Source organism: Diachasma alloeum, unplaced genomic scaffold, assembly GCF_001412515.2.
Source record: "Diachasma alloeum isolate Michigan unplaced genomic scaffold, Dall2.0 Dall_scaffold_00784, whole genome shotgun sequence".
NCBI lineage: Eukaryota > Metazoa > Arthropoda > Insecta > Hymenoptera > Braconidae > Diachasma > Diachasma alloeum.
Window position 1 is genome coordinate 16,441 of NW_021680914.1, and position 19,486 is coordinate 35,926.

The 19,486-nt window shown below is 42.0% G+C and overlaps 1 protein-coding gene across 4 annotated transcripts in view; it reads left to right on the forward strand.

Moving 5' to 3' along the window:
• Positions 1 to 1,327: 1,327 nt before the first annotated feature.
• The window catches only part of LOC107044727 (protein OPI10 homolog), a 74,921-nt gene continuing 56,762 nt past the window's right edge, over positions 1,328 to 19,486 (forward strand). For 2 of the 4 annotated variants that reach the window (XM_015266736.1, XM_015266739.1), the window contains exons 1-2: positions 1,328 to 1,521; positions 1,888 to 2,017. In XM_015266736.1, coding sequence (XP_015122222.1) covers positions 1,474 to 1,521; positions 1,888 to 2,017 — 178 coding nt within the window. In that variant the 5' untranslated portion in view covers positions 1,328 to 1,473. Of the gene's footprint in view, positions 1,522 to 1,577; positions 1,650 to 1,887; positions 2,018 to 19,486 lie in introns of those variants that run through there. The other 2 variants (XM_015266738.1, XM_015266737.1) reach the window with 2 other exon arrangements.

Here is a 19,486-nt window from a genome sequence, read left to right on the forward strand (position 1 = left end):
GCTAAGGGTCACGAGGGTCTCACAGGTCACGAGGGTCACAGGGGCTCTAAATGTCATAGAGGTACTAAGGATCCCGAGGTTCATAGGAGGGCTAAGGGTGACGAGGGTCTTAGGAGCGCTGCGGGTCACGAGGGTCATAGGAGTGCTAAGAGTCACGAGGGTCATAGGAGTGGTAAGGGTCATAAGGGTCATGGGGGTTCTAAGGGGGCTGCCCATATTTGGGTGGATGCCCATATATAGAGGGGTGCCATATATATGGGGGGTGCCCATATATGGGGGAGTGCTAATATATGGGGGGGTGCCGAAAATATGGGGGGTACCTATATATATGGGGGGTGCCTATATATGGGGTGCCCAGTTATGGGGGGTGCCCATATATGGGGGGGTACCTATATATGGTGGTGCCCATTTATGGGGGGTGCCTATAAATGGGGGTACCCATTTATTGGGGGTGCCCCTATATGGGGGGGAATTATACGTATGTGGCCTCTTATGGTAAAGTATGTATAGAGCTATCGAAAAAACCCTCCCGGCCGCACTCACTCCGCCACACGGGGAGGGGGGACCGAGCGAAGCGAGCGGGGTGGGGCGAAGCCCCCCTGGGGTTTGCGAGCGGAGCGAGCAGGGGGCGCAGCCCCCTAGTATCTTTATAAGTAATTTTTACTGTAATTGTTATATTGGAACTCGAATAAATTGTACTGCGGGTGCGCATTTTCTGTGTCTTGTGAGGACACTATAAATTTGTGAATTCTGTTTAAAATATTGTTGTACGTAATGACACTCCAAAATTTTAATGATCACATGTCAATAGTTTCAGGATGTAGGTCTCAATTATTATACTCGAGTCAATGATTATCATTTGATATTATTATTTTTATGGTCCTCGAAAAACGTAATTTATACTATATCATACATATGGAAAGTGAGATGCGCAATGCATGACAGCTGATCGTTCAACACCACACACACACACAACAAAAATTCACCATTCTAATATTTTTACAATTCTTTCAATTGTCATGAATTCTAATGTCGAAAAAAAAATATTAATTTGCGATAAAACGATGAGAAAACGTTTCTCCGTGGTTTCCCGTACGCAGTTAAATTTTTACTCCCACCTGGCAGCATCTATTTCGCTTTACTGCAGCTACGGTAGTTGATTCCGAAACGCACCCCATCTCTCTTCCCACTCGCAGCACTGCCTAACTAGGATAAGTAGGGACCGAGAGCATCTCTCTCTGCCTAAACCTGTACAGCTTGCCCCACCACATGCGCGGTCTAGGTTTTATATGTCTATGGTCGTCGTCGAGTTGATGTTGGCGCCATCTCGCGCTCGGGGTACTGAGGGTTTTACGCCTAAAAATAAACGCCCGGATCCGGGCTTCGATGGGCGTCTGTATTCTTTACAATAAAAAACACGTGCATTTCCTTACATAAAGTAATTTCAGTGATTGCAGAATTATTTATTGTATAATGTCAAAGGTTTTAAAAATGTTTGGGATTATCGTGTCTGGTCGTTTGGTGAGTAAATAAATCGATAATGGATCTGCATACACTAAAAGTTTCCAGTGTGTATCTGAGCATTGGGTTAATGATAAGAATATTCTAGGCGCCGGCTTTTCAGCCTGCAAACAGAGGATTTCTTATTCGTATGTGTTGCATTTAATTTGAATCTCTTGTAATTATTTTTTGTACACCCAACTACACCGCCCTTCGCTAACCTTAACGCGTAAACCTGCCTAGGCCTGCTAACCTATTTCGTTTCTATAAAGAAATAGTTACTCAGGAAGTCAAAATAGCTAAACAAAATCTGGTACAAGTGGCTCGTAACATTTTTGGATGTCAAATGATGCTTTTGTTATGTGATACACTTTCTTCTCCTTCTAGGTGGAAACGAATATCCTGCAGATGAATCAAAATCAGTTCTTGATTACTGTTCCTGATGCGGACAATGTGAATCACGTTGTCGTATTTCTCACTGGGAGTATCCCATTTCCAGAAGGGACTGGAGGAGCAGGTAATGGTCATGGTATCATGAAATGCCAAACAGTAATAAATTTGATGTTTCGGTGAGACTTGCACTTATCATGAATGATCTTGCTTTCGGATGACTAAAGAATACGTCAATTCCCGTAGACTTCCAGGGAAGTGAGCTATGATTTTTTTCTAGCCATTCGTTTCTTTTTTCATTCTTTATAACGATTATTAAGGAAAGACTGGACAGTATTGGTAAACACAAATCCTTGAATTTAAAGCTTGCATATGGGACATTCCATGTAAACTCGTGAGGTTTAAAACCTTATGGTCTAAGATTTGGTTGAGGATGACACCAACCATCCACCAGGTGAATATAAAATACCGTATATGGGGTATTCCATATGAACTCACCCAGGTCAAAACCCTCACCATCGCCAATCATATTGCCGATTTTTTCTATGGTTGTATATGGAAAAATATGACTTCTCAAATTTTTTCAGATTTTTTTGAGGCATCCTGTGGACAGCCATGTTTTTTTGCAAGTTTTATCTTCAAATGCCTGTGACTTCCGTAAAAATCAACCGATTTGAGTTTTTCTTAACAAAATGTGCGTCTTCGAACACACTTTCCATATAAAAATATACCAATTTTTTTCAATTCGTTCTTCCATCGATTTCTTCAGAAGAACCTCAAAAAACGAGTCGTTATCAAACTTGGACCCTTTTTATATTTTTCAAAAAATTTCAATGAATATATTGGACGAACACAAAATTTTTCATCAAAGGCCAAAGTGGGCTTCCCATTTCGTGACCGTTATTTTCAATTTGAATAAATGAATCCGGGATGAAAAATTTCAAAAATTTCAAAATTCTTTTCGTATTTGAACGCAGAAGCATTATTTGAATTTACGCCCTGAAGAATCACTGCATTATATTCGAATCTGGAACAATTTGATGAATTTTTTGAAAATTCGTTAACAATAAATCTTTCCGAGTGGTGTGTTTAATAGAGATCCCACTTTGGCCTTTGGTGAAAAATTTTATTTTGGTCCAATATATTCACTGAAATTTTCTGAACAATATAAAAAGGGTCCAACTTTGAAAACGATTCGTTTTTTGAAGTTTTTTGAGGTGTTTCTGAGGAAATCGTTGGAAGGACGAATTGAAAAAAATTATCATATTTTTATATGGAAAGTGTGTTTGAAGACGTACATTTTGTAAAAAAAAAACTCAAATCGATTGATTTTTACGGAAGTTACAGGCATTTGAAGACAAAACTTGCAAAAAAAAACATGGCTGCCTACAGGACNCAAAGTGGGCTTCCCATTTCGTGACCGTTATTTTCAATTTGAATAAATGAATCCGGGATGAAAAATTTCAAAAATTTCAAAATTCTTTTCGTATTTGAACGCAGAAGCATTATTTGAATTTACGCCCTGAAGAATCACTGCATTATATTCGAATCTGGAACAATTTGATGAATTTTTTGAAAATTCGTTAACAATAAATCTTTCCGAGTGGTGTGTTTAATAGAGATCCCACTTTGGCCTTTGGTGAAAAATTTTATTTTGGTCCAATATATTCACTGAAATTTTCTGAACAATATAAAAAGGGTCCAACTTTGAAAACGATTCGTTTTTTGAAGTTTTTTGAGGTGTTTCTGAGGAAATCGTTGGAAGGACGAATTGAAAAAAATTATCATATTTTTATATGGAAAGTGTGTTTGAAGACGTACATTTTGTAAAAAAAAAACTCAAATCGATTGATTTTTACGGAAGTTACAGGCATTTGAAGACAAAACTTGCAAAAAAAAACATGGCTGCCTACAGGACGCCTCAAAAAATCTGAAAAAATTTGAGAAGTCATATTTTTCCATATACAAACACAGAAAAAATCGGCAATATGATTGGCGATGGTGAGGGTTTTGACCTGGGTGAGTTCACATGGAATACCCCATATATATTTTCATTTTTTTAATCAATCATTCAGCCAAAATTGAATATCGAAGGTTTACCTTCGGACGCAATTTTCAGGTTTTGGTAATGAGTTACGTGAAAAATTATGAAGACAAAAAATTTCAGTTTTTCGATGACAAATTGAAAAAATTAATTTAAGGCCCGGGTGGATTATCTTTCGAACGTTATCTCGTTGTTTCTCCATCTTCATAATGTAAAATATATCACTATTCTCGTTGGATATTACATCACGCAGGAGTCCCTAAAGATTATGATAGTACAATAAAAAAAAGTCAGAAAAAACTGAGTGTTTTCAAAGAACGTTTTTAATAAAAATTAAGAAATAAGTCCAATAGAGAGAAAATAGTGAATGGACAATTTATCATGGTAACTAACGATCTGACAGCCATTGACTACTGTGACAAATGACGACCTAACAGCCATTAGATGCATCAAATTATTAATTTGCCATTTCCTCTCTATTGGGTTTGTTTCTTAATATTATTCAAAAACACTCTTTGAAAATGTTCATTTTTTTTCAACGTTTTTTCCAATTATAATTTTCGGAGACTCCAGGGCTATGTAAAACTGAATAGCAATTGGAGACCATTTCAGATTATCAAAATAAAAAAAAACCAATATCACGTTCGAAAGATAATCCACCTGGGCCTTATTTTTTTATCAAATGTTATTTGAACACCTTTAGAGTATAAAAACCGAAATATTGACCACAAAACTTGATTGTTAAAAAAGCCCATTTTTAATTGGAATGAAATTTATACCACAATCTACTATCCTTTACGTCCATTGTTGGACCTATTCCATTATTGGATCTTGAACGCAACATTTTTTTACAAATTGAAAAAAATTGTTTTTTTTTCGAGAATGTAAGATTTTTCTAGTTGTAATTCTAATATGTATATTTTTCATGAGTATTTACATCTTTTGACATTTATTAACATCCATACAATCGAATAGAAGGTATTGAAGTATTGGCAGTGGCTATTCACACTCCTGCGTGAATCCCTCCGGTGCACTCCGTATGGTTGAACTGAGGAGATTGTGGTCCTCAAATTTACCCCCACTTTTCCCAATCCCCACTACAATCGTTGTCTCTCACCTCTGACACTCAGGGCTACAATCTCCTCAGTCCCACACTCCATGGGATTTTCTGAGTGATTCACGCAGGCATGGAGTAGTTCATGGGGCATGTAGATAGTGCAGTGAGACCCGCAGGGAACCAGATAATGTAGTTTGAGTGATTCACGCAAGAGTGAGTGGAGTGGTTCAAGCAGAATATTTTTTGTTCGGCGTGATTCACGCAAGAGTGAGTGGAGTGGTTCACGCAGAATATTTACTGTTCGGAGTGACTCACGCAGGAGTGAGTGGAGTGGTCCAGGCAAAATATTTCCTGTTCGGAGTGATTCACGCAGGCGTGAGTGGAGGGGTTCACGCAGAATATTTTCTGTTCGGAGTGAATCACGCAAGAGTGGAGGAATTGATGCAGGATTTGCATAGATGTGAGTGAGTCACGCAGAATATTTCTGGAGTGGTTCACGTAGAATATTTTTTGCACGGAGTGATTCACGCAAGAGTGAGTGGTTCAAGCAAAATATTTTCTGTTCGGAGTGATTCACGCAAGAGTGAGCGGAGGGGTTGATACAGGATTTATTTGGTGTGTGAATATGACTCCGCCCTTTTTTGTTTAAATAAAACACATTTGNTTGTTTAGAAAATTAGGGGGGGGGGGGTGAAATAACGTTAGTCACATAGATGACCCTAATAATTCACGCAAGGGTGAGTGAAGTTATTCACGCAGTAGTTATATCAATGGGAGGGATTCGCTTTGAATGTTCTCTATTCTGCCTGATTCTCGCAGAATATTTTCTACTCGGAGTGATTCACGCAAGAGTGAGTAGAGTGGTTCATGCAGAATACATTCTGTTACGAGTGATTTACTCAGAAAAGTTTCTGTTCGGAGTGATTCACGCAAGAGTGAGTGGAGTGGTTCACACGGAATATTTTCTGATCGGAGTGATTCACGCAAAAGTGAGTGGAGGGGTTGATGCAAGATTTGCATACAGGGTGTCCCATAGTATGTGACAAAAGTAAATTGCGAATAACTTGAATACAGTTAAGTGTAAATAATTGTTGTTTTTTTTTATTGTACACAGAAGATTCGACAAATTATAATACAATCCCTTCCAAGTGTCCGCCATCACTTGTACTACAGAACTCTATCCTTTTCCATGCAATTTTCCATGCATTTTTCGACTACTCCGCCCGTCCAAAATTCCCGTCATGGCGTTTAATTGATTTCGACGCTTTTCCCCCTTCATTTTCCACTACCCCANTAAGTGTAAATAATTGTTGTTTTTTTTATTGTACACAGAACATTCGGCAAATTATAATACCATCCCTTTCAAGTGTCCGCCATCACTTGTACTACAGAACTCTATCCTACGCTCGAAGCCGGTATAGATGCGCTGTATTATGTTTTCATCAATAGCTCGGACAGCATCCCTAATTGCGTCTTGCAACTCTTCCACAGTCGTCGGATGCTTTTCATAGCACTTGTCCTTGAGAAAACCCCACAGGCAAAAATCACAGAGATTTAAGTAAGGACTGTAAGGCGGCTATTCCATGCCCCGTGGGCATATGTAGGGTAACCTAAACCTAACACGCGTGTGCCGTAAACGGAAAAAAGTGTTTCAAATACTCCAGTAGTCCTGTGTGGGGCGGCACCATCTTGCATGAAGTAGAAATTCTTGACTAATTGATTTTTTCGTGCCCAAGGAAAAAACTTCTTTTTCAAGTACTCACAGTAAATGTCAGCATTAATTGTCCGACTCTCGAGGAATTCAAGGAAAACACCCTTTATGGTAACTGCCGCCCATGCAGTAACTTTTTTCGGGCGTGAAGACTTGGTTTCAACGACGTGTGGTGACTCAGTCCCCCAAAAGCGAAAAATTTGTTTATTTACCAAGCCACCTAAGTAGAAATGTGCTTCGTCAGAGAAGATGATATTCTGTGCCTTCATCCCCTTGGATTCAAAAAGATTGTAAAGCTCTTGGTAAAATTCCACACGACGAACCATCGCTTCTTCAGTTAAAAATTGATGTACAGAAATTTTGTAGGGATGCTAGTTTAAAAACACTTTTAAGATACGGTGAAGTGAAGTTCTTGAGACTTTCAAGGTTTGGGAAGCCTTCCGAAGAGTATCATTTGGATATTTTTTGAAATGTTCCTCAGTTGTGCGGATAACCAATTTACTTTTGTCACATACTATGGGACACCCTGTAGATGTGAGTCACGCAGAATATTTGTGCAGTGGTTCACAGAGAATATTTTTCGCTCAGAGTGATTGACGCAAGAGTGGAGTGGTTCACGCTGAATATTTCCTGTTCGGAGTGATTCACGCAGGATTGAGTGGAGTGGTTCATGCAGAATATTTTCGCTTAGGAGTGGTTCACGCAGAATATTTTCTCTTCCGAGTGATTCACGCACAACCCGCAGCATTCGCGCAAATGGATGCAAGAGAACGTAGGAGTTCAGGACCCAGTCAGATAGTCCTGTTAGCGGGACAGGGGGATGGGGCGGATGAAATAACGTTAGTCATGCAGATGACCCTAGTGATTCACGTAAGGCTGAGTGGAGTTATTCATGCAGTACTCATAAATGGGAGGGATTCACGCAGATTGTTCTCTATTTTGCCTGATTCTCACAGAATATTTTCTACTGGGAGTGATTCACACAAAAGTGAGTGATTAATGCAGAAAAGTTTCTCTTTGTAGTGATTCACGCAAGATTGAGTGGAGTGGTTCACGCAGCACTTACATAGATATGAGTGAGCCACGCAGAATATTCGTGGAGTGGTTCACGCAGAACTTTTTTTGCTCGGAGTGATTCACGCAAGAATGAGTAGAGTGGCTCACGCAGAAAATTTTCTCTTTGGAGTGATTCACGCACAACCCGCAGCATTCGCGCAAATGGATGCAGCGGAACGTATGAGGTCAGAACCTAGTCAGATAGTCCTGTTAGCAGCGGAGGGCGGGGGGAATGAAATAACGTTAGTCACACAGATGACTAGTGATTCAAGTAAGGGCGAGTGGAGCGGTTTACGCAGCACTTGCATAGACGCAAGTGATTCATGCAGACTATTTTCTATTTCGAAAAGTCGACTTTCTACTGTTTTCTATATATTGTGACGTAATTTCCTGAGGTTCACGGAACCCTCGATCCACTACGTGGCCCTTCGACGCACGACAACCCTGAAACAATAAATTAGTCGAGCGCCAAATCGTTATTACCAGAACGACCACTGGAACGAAACGAACAGCCAAAAACAAAATTTCCAGAATAATCCCAAGCTTCGAAACGGTCTCCTGCTAACTCCGACCGAAGAACGGCGTGAAGGTCACTGGCGAAGCTTAGATTAAAGTATGACTAGGTATTGACCGAATAAATAAATTTAACTCAAGATTGCGGGGGAAAATCACAATATTTAATCAGACTTAGATGACTCGATACAAATAAAACAAATCATTTTTTTGAAAAACCCCCTTTGGGTTATTTCGATCGATCAACGATCATGAGGCTTCGATAGTTACAGATTCTACAATTGTCCAAGGAATTAATACATAAATAATACAGAATTCTGATAGGAAAGTAAAGAAGTAAGATACTTAGTCAATTTAGTCAAAAGAGATTCCGATAGTTAAATTGAAAGATCCAACCATCCCAAACAGTCAAGAATAAACAATGTCAAAGAGAAAAATAAAAAACCAGAATCAAAATATTGTCAACAATAATCATGTAGATTGAACAACACTGAACGATCGAAACCCAAAAATTCGTCTATGTGACAAGTAAAGCTGGCTGTCCGAAACAAATACGAAAACTCAAGACAACGGGCCAGCGAAACGAGGCAAGGTCACGAGACACAAAAGACCTACGTTCAATGTCCTTCACTGAATATTAACCGGCAGAGAGAGTGTTCGTCTAATACAAATTCATTTAGACGCAACGCTAACTAGTTTTCCAAGCATCGTTTCAAAAATAAAATATTCATAAAATAATCGTCACTCGCAACATGAAACACGAGAGCCCGAAACTCTACGAAATGACTCAATGTCGCAAGACAACCGAAATCGAATGATCAAACACAATAATTCCAAATACGCACGAGAGAGAGACAAAAGAGATCCACTAATCAATTACTGATCAGAGTGACTAGGACTCTATCCGGGAATTATTTCGAAACTCTAAAAGTCCTACGGGACTAAGATGCACAGAACATCTATTCAAAACTCTAAAATTGGCCAGAGTCCTACTCACGACAAATTCACACAGGTGCGTCATACAGAGTTGTAGCCATCCCGCTCACCCAGCAGTCCACCTTGATGTCTCCGGAAAACGTCTCCAAAAACTCCTCAAATCCGAGTCCTCGGGACCTTCCTCCAGACAAATCCCCTCGGGGATTCCTCCACAGGTTTGTTTCTCTTTCCAGGGCGCCTTCAGGCTCCCCAAAACTCCGAAATTAACGCAAACGAACTCCACAAATTAATCAAACACAACGTATGGCGAAACCATCAAATGGGAAGTGAGGTTCGTTTTCCCAGCGACACCACGCTGGACTGTGAAAACGCGGCAACGACGCTCATCGGCTGCTCGTTCCGTTCACTCCTCCAATCAGTTTCCAAGCAACTAGAATCTGTCGCTCACATGGCCGAACCAAGTCCATCGGCGCATGCGCAGTGACTTCTCAGACGTTATTTAATCAAAAACAATTTATCCCAGAGTATCAAATAAATCCAAATGTCCTCTGACATCCTTCCAAATCATTGTCCACACCATTCTGTCCCCAAAGGACGATTCAACTCAACCTCCTTCTGATCTTGGTGAAATCCTTCACTTCCCCTTCCACATTGAACTAGCCGGGCTCCTACGTCACGTTTCCCCTAGAGTTGCCCGAGAGCTGGCGACCTCTGGCAATCCGAAGACCCATGAGGCTCTCATCACGAACTCGAAGTGTCCCGAAGTCCCTCGACGATTCTCGGAGACGTTGCTACCTCAGTTCCACGATGTCGGCGCCAGATTCGATTCAAACAATACAGAAGGCAATACAAAACAAAATAATTAACAAAATATACTGAACCTCTCTCGTGACTCTTGCTGTCGGTTGGTGACTTCCCGTCTGGTGATTTTTAAATTAGAAACCCACACGCGAAACGGTCGAATAAAGAAATGCTATTTGTGACGGAAAATAACACGTCAAATATTTAGGAAATATTCCTTCATAATTATGCGTAAAAAGAAGTTATACTTCTATTTCAGATATAATGGAAGAAAATCAACGTTGCGGCGCTAGTATACCTATATATACATATTCTATGCTTCTTTACGGGACCGTTTGACAAAGACAGGAAGCTGTCACAAACGCAACTCTCTCTGCCCGCTTCGTGATTTTTTGAACACGGGTAGCATAGGGGAGCCGCAGTCTACGGATTATAGTTTCGCTGTTCGCAGCCCTCTCCGGGACAAATTTCAAAGTACACTTGAGTGCCCTCGAGATTCGGCCTCAGAAGTGGAACTTATATGACATTATTCTTCAATTGATAATTTCGCTTGAAGAGGGCTACCATCAACAGAAATCGGGCTGGAGTTTTCCCCCTGCACTGTTGCACTTACATATGGGTTCCAAAACATGACAATTTAATGAACGATTTTATTCAATTAATGTTTAATGAAGTTGATAGTGCACGAAGTTAATAATCAGATAAGAAAGAACTGTTGCGAGGTGATAATACAAATAAAATTGTAATCTTGGAATCTTGAGAAATCCCGTGAAATCTCATGAAATTTTCAGGAGGAATTAATCAATTTTGTGGAAATTCATGAAATCCCATTCCGTGGTCATAAATAAATATAGAGTGGAAGGTAAAGAGATTTCCAGATTTCATAAGTGATTACCCGCTCCTTTGTGATCATCACTCTCTTTTTATCTGACCACTAACTTCCACTATTCCAAACAGAAAATATTCTGCACGAACCACTCCATTCACTCTTGCGTGCATCACTCCGAGTAGAAAATATTCTGAGAGAATCAGGCAGAATACAGAACATTCTATGTGAATCCCTCCCATTTATCATAAGTACTACGTGAATAACTTCACTCACTCTTGCGTGAATCACTAGGGACATCTGTGTGAGCAACGTTACTTCACCCCCACCCCCCGCTGTAACAGCACTATCAGGCTGGGTCCTGAACTCTTACGTACCGTAGCATCCATTTGCGCGAATGCTACGCGTTTTGCGTGAATCACTTCGAACAGGAAATATTCTGGGTGAACACCTCCAATCACTCTTACGTGAATCACTCCTAACAGAAAATATTCCGCGTGAATTACTCCGAATAGAAACATTGTGCGTGACTCCCTACCATTTATATAAGTACTGCGTGAATAACGTCACTCACCCTTGCGTGAATCACTAAGGTCATCTGTTGACTAACGTTACTTCATCCCCCCCGCCGCTAACAGGACTATCTGACTGATTCCTGAACTCCTACGTTCCGTGGCATCCATTTGCGCGAATGCTGCGGGTTGTGCGTGAATCACTCCTAACTGAAAATATTCTACGTGAACCAGGCAGAATAGAGAAAATTCTGCGTGAATCCCTCCCATTTATATGAGTACTGCGTGAATAACTTCAGCCACCCGTGCGTTAATAACTAGGGTCATCTGTGTGACTGACGTTACTTCATCCCCCCCCCCTTCCCCGCTAACAGGTCTATCTAGCTGGGTCCTGAACTCCTACCGTTCCCTTGCATCCATTTGCGCGAATCACTCCGAGCAAAAGATATTCTGCGTGAACCACTCCTAACAGAAAAAATTCTACATGAACCACTCCACTCACCCCTGCGTGAATCACTCCGTACAGGAAATATCCTGCGTGATCCACTCCACTCACTCTTGCATGAATCACTTCGAGTAGAAAATATTCTGCGAGAATAAGGCAGAATAGAGAACAATCTGCGTGAATCTCTCCCATTTATTAGGTGTATAACTTAATCTTTCCCTTTTTTGGTAAAAAAAAATTTTATATTATAAAATATATAAATATTAGATCAATCCTCGAAATATCGTCCATCGTTTTCGATGACCTTGCGCCATTGATCGGGTAACATACGAACGCCGTCGCGAAAAAACTTGCAGGCTTTGAGGCGATGAAGTCATCGACGAATTTTCGTACATCGTCCAGAGTTTGGAAGCGGCTGCCCTCCATGGTGCATGGACCGGAACAGATGGTGATCAGAAGGGGCCAAGTCCGGTGAATAAGCCGGGTGCGGTACAACCTCCCAGCCCAAGCTTAAAATTGTTTCAACATGAGGTCGAGCGTTATCATGGAGCAGCATGACTTTCCGGCTCCCTTGCCCAGTAAATGGCCTCTTCTCATCAAGTACCTCCCTCAATTTGTTTAATTGTCGACTGTAGCGCTCTGCAGTAACTGTCTGACCCACTTCCAAAGTTCGTAATAGAGCACGCCCTTCATATCCCACCAAATGCATAGGAGAATCTTCCTCATGGGAATTTTTTGTTGGGGAGTGGATGCTGATGGTTCTCCGGGATCCACCCATCACTTTTTGCGTTTGGAAATAGCAAAAAAATATATATTTTTCAACTCCCGTCTCAACTTTTGACAACAAATTTTTCTTCTGGCACTTGGCCAGCAACGAAAGGCACGTGTTCATGCGTTGGCTGAGGTTATGGTCAGTCAGTTCGTGTGGAACCCATCTTCCTATCTTTTGTCTTTTTCGCATTGCGTGTAATCGTTTCAACACTGCTGCTTGTGTAACTCCTAGCTGAGCTGCAAGCTCTTTTTGGGTTTGCGTTGCGTCTTTGTCACATAATTCTTGCAATTCAGCATCTTCAAATTTCACAGGCTGTCCAGGGCATTCCCGGTCACTGAGATCGAAATCACTATCTTTACAGCGTTTATACCAATATTTACACGTATCATAAGACAATATTACTTCCGAGAGTAGAACAAATCGAATGGTGGGCTTCAATGGCTTTTTTTCCTTATTGGAACTCGTAGAGAATACAGTGCCTAATGTGCTTCGTATCTGTCACCATTGTATATACTACTGTTTTGTGAAGTTACATAGCTCGTCGAGGTATGACATATAGCGTATTAAAAACAGGTTCACTCTTCAAAATCGCCAACGGGCGCATAAATATTCAAATTTTATATAAAACACTGCACTCGATGAAAAAATGGGAAAGATGAAGTTATACACCTAATATATGAGTACTGCATGAATAACTTCATTCACCCTTGCCTGAATCACTAGGGTCACCTGTGTGACTAACGTTATTTCATCCCCCCCCCCCTGTCCCGCTAACAGGACTATCTGACTGGGTCCTGAACTCCTACGTTCCCTTGCATACATTTGCGCGAATGCTGCGGGTTGTGTGTGAATCACTCGGAAGAGAAAATATTCTGCGTGAACCACTCCTAACAGAAAACATTCTGCATGAACCACTCCACTCACTCCTGCGTGAATCACTCCGAACAGGAAATATTCTGCGTGAACCACTCCACTCACTCTTGCGTGAATCACTCCAAGCAAGAAATATTCCGCTTGAACCACTCCACTCACTCTTGCGTGAATCACTCCGAGCAAAAAATATTCTGCGTGAACCACTCCACTTACTCTTGCGTGAATCACTCCAAACAAAATATTCTGCTTTAACCACTCCACTTACTCTTGCGTGAATCACTGAAACTACATTACCTGGTTCCCTGCGGGTCTCACTCACTGCACTATCTACATGCCCAATAAACTACTCCGTGCCTGCGTGAATCACTCAGAAAACCCCATGGAGTGTATGGAGTGTACCGGAGGGATTCATGCAGGAGTGTGAATATTCACTGCCTTAAATATTTACAAAAGATTAGTCTTAATGATCACCACTGACTTTAAGGGGAGACCACGCTAAACCGTCCGTAAAATTTTCAGTACCTTTTACACTTTTGTGAAAATGTAAATGACTGTCTAGGGATATAAATACTTACGACATATACACATATTAAAGCTGCATCTCGAAAAATCGTCTACTGAATAAATTATCTTTTGAAAATTTATAAAAGAATGCCCTTTTGAGATTGAATGATGCAGAAGGCTCGAAAATTATTGTAAAAGATAGTAGATTATGTGGTATTAATTTCATTCAAATAAATAATGAGATTTTCCTAATATTCAACTTATTTCGGTCATAATTTCGGTTTTTGTACTCTAAAGGTGTCTAAAGGTGTCCAATAACAGTTAATGAAAAATTGATTATTTTTCCCAATCGGATTTCGACCAATCAGAGCGTAGTATTTGAGGCCACCCGATAGTTTTATTTCGGATATTTCCTCCTAGCGTTTGAATATTTCGCAGTAGTTCTTCATTTTTTCGGCTCATTTCAGATAGAATCCTATATTTGACAGTTTATAGAAATCAGATTATTCTATTAACATAATTTGTTCATATCTTTCTCAATTCACCTCCTGATGTTGTCCACTGCACTCAACTTGGTCAAAATCCGATTGGGATAAATAATCCGACAAATACCCCTCGAGATTCAAAATTAATCGGGTATTTCCCTCAAGCTCCCTTGCAAACAAACCATCGCGCCAAGTTTTGCAGAAAAATGCCTCGCGCAAGTGCTCGGCACTTTTTAACCTGCAAAACTTGACACCCTCATTTGTTTGCAACCAAGCTATCGGGAAATACCCGATAATTTTGAAGCTCTTGGGTTATTACTACTGAATATTTTTTACCAATCCTTCATCCGAAAACAGAATTTTTTTTTCTATGTCATTTTTTACGTCACTCATCACCAGAAGTCGGAAACTGCATTCGAAGATAATAACTTCGAAATTCGATTCTGGTTAAAATGTTGATTGAAAAATTGAAAAAACTGTATTTTATATTCACTAGGTCAATTGTTGCAGCCCGCCTAACCCAAATCCGCGTCCATAAGGTTTTAAGATTTTCCATATAGGGGTTTAAAGGCGTTCTATGTTGTTCATTCATATGTGGAAGAGCCTTTAAAAGCATAACATTGAATAGTATGCAGATATCATGCGACAGTTCGTGTACCCTACACAGAATACATTAGCTATTTTTTTATTCCTCAAATTCTATCAATTTCATTGATAGGGTGCTTCCGAATGGATACCAGTATGATCCTTCACATATCACTTCTCACCCATGTGCATGCATCGTCCTACATGTACCCTCATGTGAATGAATTTTAATATTAAACGACCGAACGCGCGCTACAGCGCTGTAATTATAACAATCATAATTGAATATCTCAAAATTAAATTAATTATGAATTAAATTTGCTGTCTCAGACGACTGAAACCAATGAGGAATAAGCGTGACAGACTTGCGAGATATAGATAGTTATCGACTTTGAGTGTCTGTTCTTTTTAGAATAGGATAACTGGAAGAAACTCAATTCCATATCTTACATGAGGTTGAATGATGGAGGGCGCTCACGACGTGTACACGCGTTTTGTACAGATACAATTTTTTCCACATTTTCATTCAATATCTGAGGAGTTCTAGTTATAAAAGGTGGAAAAACGATAAATTAAATGTTTCGCACACCCTCGGGAAAGTTTGATAACAGGAAGACGGGAGTGGGAACGGGTACTATCACTAAGAGAAAGTGCCCACCACCGAATGAAGTTAGGAATGACCCGTCACCGCGCGGGTAAAGTGACTGTGCCCAACCCTCCCCAGAGAGTTTGTTGAATCAGCCCAGAGGAAAAAAGCAATTGAACTTTAAGGAAACCCCGTGCCAGGGGACGGAAAGACCAGCTACGAGGAGTGTGACAAAGGGGAAATGTGGACTTGCTAAGCAGGAGCTGGGGCTCATGCCTACCCCTCGAAAATCGCCCGAGCAGAAAGGAAAAGCTAAAATTGATAAAAAGACAAAAGGCAGTAGCATGGGAGTCAATTCTCTTGACAGGTTTTTCTGGAATGGCGAGTCGAAGGAATAGCAGTTGGAAAATAGGGAGGCTGGGACAACGGTGGTGCAAGTGCATCAAGAGGCAACGGCCATGTCAGGGGCCAGGCGAACAAGTCATTCACTGGATGGAAGACAGGTGAGCTTGGAGACAGTCCCTCAATGTTCCACAGAGGACCTCCTCCTGTCAGAAAGCACGGAGCAGAATGATCCACCTTCTTCCACACCCCTTTCGCTGAATAATATGGGGGACGAGGAGTGATACCGAAGTAAAGACGGCAATAACAACGATACTAAGGTGGAAGTCATGTCCGATGAGATCAGGCACATGCTAGCGAAAATGGAAGAGAGGCTGTTAACAAAAGTGACTAGGCAACTGGACGATTGGGGGAATAGGATTGAGGAAGGGATTCTCAGCCTTCAAACTCAGGTTGACGCATTAAAACTCAGATTCCAGGAGGAGACGATCCATCGCCAAGGAAGGACAGAAAAACCAGCTGAGAACGAAGTACCTGGAGGCAAGTCTGATACCAGTGGCACGGCCCAGGATGAGGGTCAGCAAGTGTCCAATGCGAAAGAAGTCTTCTTCAAACGCAAGCCAAAGAATAGGAGAAAGAACAATAGTCAGAAGATGACGCAGAGGACACACTATCAAATGGAGACAGAAACTCTAGCTAGACGACCCCCAGGGGCTCTGTTGGACCTATCTGCTGGAGTGATGGACTCCCCCAGAGCTCTTCCCCAGCTCGGACGAGCGGCCTACAGGAAAAATCAAGCCTTTCACCCGACTCAGGAGGGTATTGGAGACGGTACAATGACAGCCAGGAGCAGGAGATGAGCCAAGAAGCTGGGAGATTGGGGAGAGTCTCACAAGACATGCAGGAGAACCCTCCAAGCAGCCAGCAAGGTCGCAATGAGTCGGAGGGGAAACCCAGGCATCCCCCAAGAATCCCAGCATCTGAAGTGGATGAGGAATTGGAGGCTAGAGCGATCAGAAAGAGAAACTTGGTGGTGAGAGGTTGGAAAAATCTACGTCCAGACGCCAACCTGGACTTGCTAGAGTACGAAGTATGTGGCATCGTGCATCAGGCAACGGGGATCATGCCAGCGGTGGAGAGATTGATGGTAGTCGAAGACGTAGTGATGATTGAGTTGAAATACTTGAGAAATAAAATCAGAATTATGAAAAGAAAATGGAACTTGAAAAATCTGCTTGGTTATGACTTGTGGCTGGAGGATGACCTTACAGCCAGGGAGATCGAGATCCAAAAATGGTTACAGGGGGAAGCGGAAAGACTTAAGGGGCTGGGGGTTTCAGCCAAAGTGGGCTATTCCAAGTTGATCTCTGGTGGAGTGTACCGGCAGTGGAAAGAGGAAGAAGCTGACTTCGTACAACGAGCATGGAAAAAGCCCTTTCGGAGGGGCCACAAATGGTAGTGTTCTTAACACAGTTACTTAGAACATGGCAGGCTTTAAGAACTTGGGCCGAGCCTGGAAATTGCTCCAAGAGTATGACGTAATCCTTCTTCCAGAAACGTGGGTGGAGGACAAAGACAGAAAAAATGAATAAAAGATTGAATAAGAATTTTAATTGGAAATGGAAGGCAGCTACGGGAATTCATAAAAAAGCCAGAGCACGCGGAGGACAGCTATTTGGAGTAAAAAAATCAATAAAAACTCGAGTAAGCATGGAGGAGTGGAAATATGGTATACAGCTACAGGGGCTTTCTCATGGAGCGGGGGACGCTGTCCGGATGATCGCAGTATATAACAATCACTCCATTCGCAACGTCACCCAGGCACTGAGACCGTTGGTGGAGAAGGGAGAGCCTGATACAAGGGGAATCATTGGTATTGGCGGGGGACTGGAATGCTTACACAGGGGAGCACCAAGTTCCCCTGGTAGAGGCAGAGGAAGGTGAAGAGTCACTATTGCCCTCCCGGAGCTCGGAAGATACTAAAGTTGATGATGAGGGGAAAAAACTGCTAGAATTTTGTGAGCAATATGCTCTGTTGATCAATAATGGAACAACCAAAAGCGATCCAACTGGAAAGATCGCATTTGTCGGGAGAGGCTGCCAGTCGGTAGTAGACTTGGTGCTAACTAAGCTGAACGTGGGGGAGCCACTGATTTTCGACCTAAGGATAATCCCTAGAATCGAATCGGACCACCTGCCAGTTCACTTGGAACTTTCGCTAAAGGACAGTTGCCGGGTCAGTAAGACTAGAGAGGAGGAGGAGGTGGAAGTAGTAGGGAGGGAGAAAATAGTCTGGAATGCTTCGAAAAGACCAGCCTTGCGCGAGGCACTGAAAGACATCTGGCCCGAGGTAGAGCAGAGTGAGGAAATGGCTCCTAACAGAGGGAGGCGACGGCTCCTGTTTAAAACATGTGAGGAACTGGCGAATTCCAATCTCGATGCTGCAGGGTGCTGGGAGAGGATCAGAGAAGCCATATGGTCAGCTGCGAGAGCAGTGGACATGATCAAGAAACCAGGTAACCCCCCTCCAGGCCCGAAGGAACCCCGCTGGCTGGATAATGACTACAAAAAGCAGAGGATCTTGGTATTTGAATGTTTAAAAGAACGACTGGACTCGCCAGAATCGCAAGCAAAGACAAACAAACACTTGGAAGAGAGGAGGCGGCTCCAACTGCTCTACAAAGAGAAGAAAAAGGAATACCTGGAAACGGTGTGGGAATCTATTGAGAACTGCAGAGCCATCTCAGGTCTCTGGAATAAAATTAACCCGTATCGCAAAAAGAAAGCCTCTGTGCTGGGGGATGTTGAGGAGGAGCAGTTCATCAACCACTTTAAACAGCTGCTAGGGGGCACGGACCAGGAGAACACTGATTCGGCTGAAAACTGGAGCAGGTTTGATGGGATGAGCGAGGAAACGATTCAGAGAACCCAACAACAGGACCAAGCAGAAGCAGGAGAGGCTGCAGCGACGGAAGTTGATTGGGACGTAGAACTCACTCCTGAGGAGGTTGACTGGGCAGTGAAGGGAATGAAGTCCAAGAAAGCCCCAGGAGAAGATGGGATAATCAAGGAAATACTGATAGAACTCCCGGAACGAGGCCGGGCTGAGGTCTTCCATGTGCTGGCGGAAGTTTGGAGATCAGGGAGTCTAGTGCAAGGTTGGAACAAGGCGAGGATTTTCCCTATCTATAAGGCGGGCGATGAGAATTGTAATGATTTTTCTTTGGCCTCAACAAATACTCAATAAACCCTAACCCAGAAGTCTCGATTATCCAAACACGGCCAACTCATTACCTTCGTTCTCGTAATCCGACAAGTCTGACTTCGGGAACAATCAGCAGCTCATCCAATCCTTATTTCGTGTATTTAGGGCGCCAGCCGATTTTTAGCAACGCGGAATCGACAAACCGCAAACGGAACCGTATTTTCTTAAAACTAAATACTGATTGTCCCCAAAAATCCAATAACGACAAGAAACATATCGCAAACCATACGCAGAAATGTGGATTACGAGGGTACGGGATTTACTCGGCTCAAAATAATTTTCG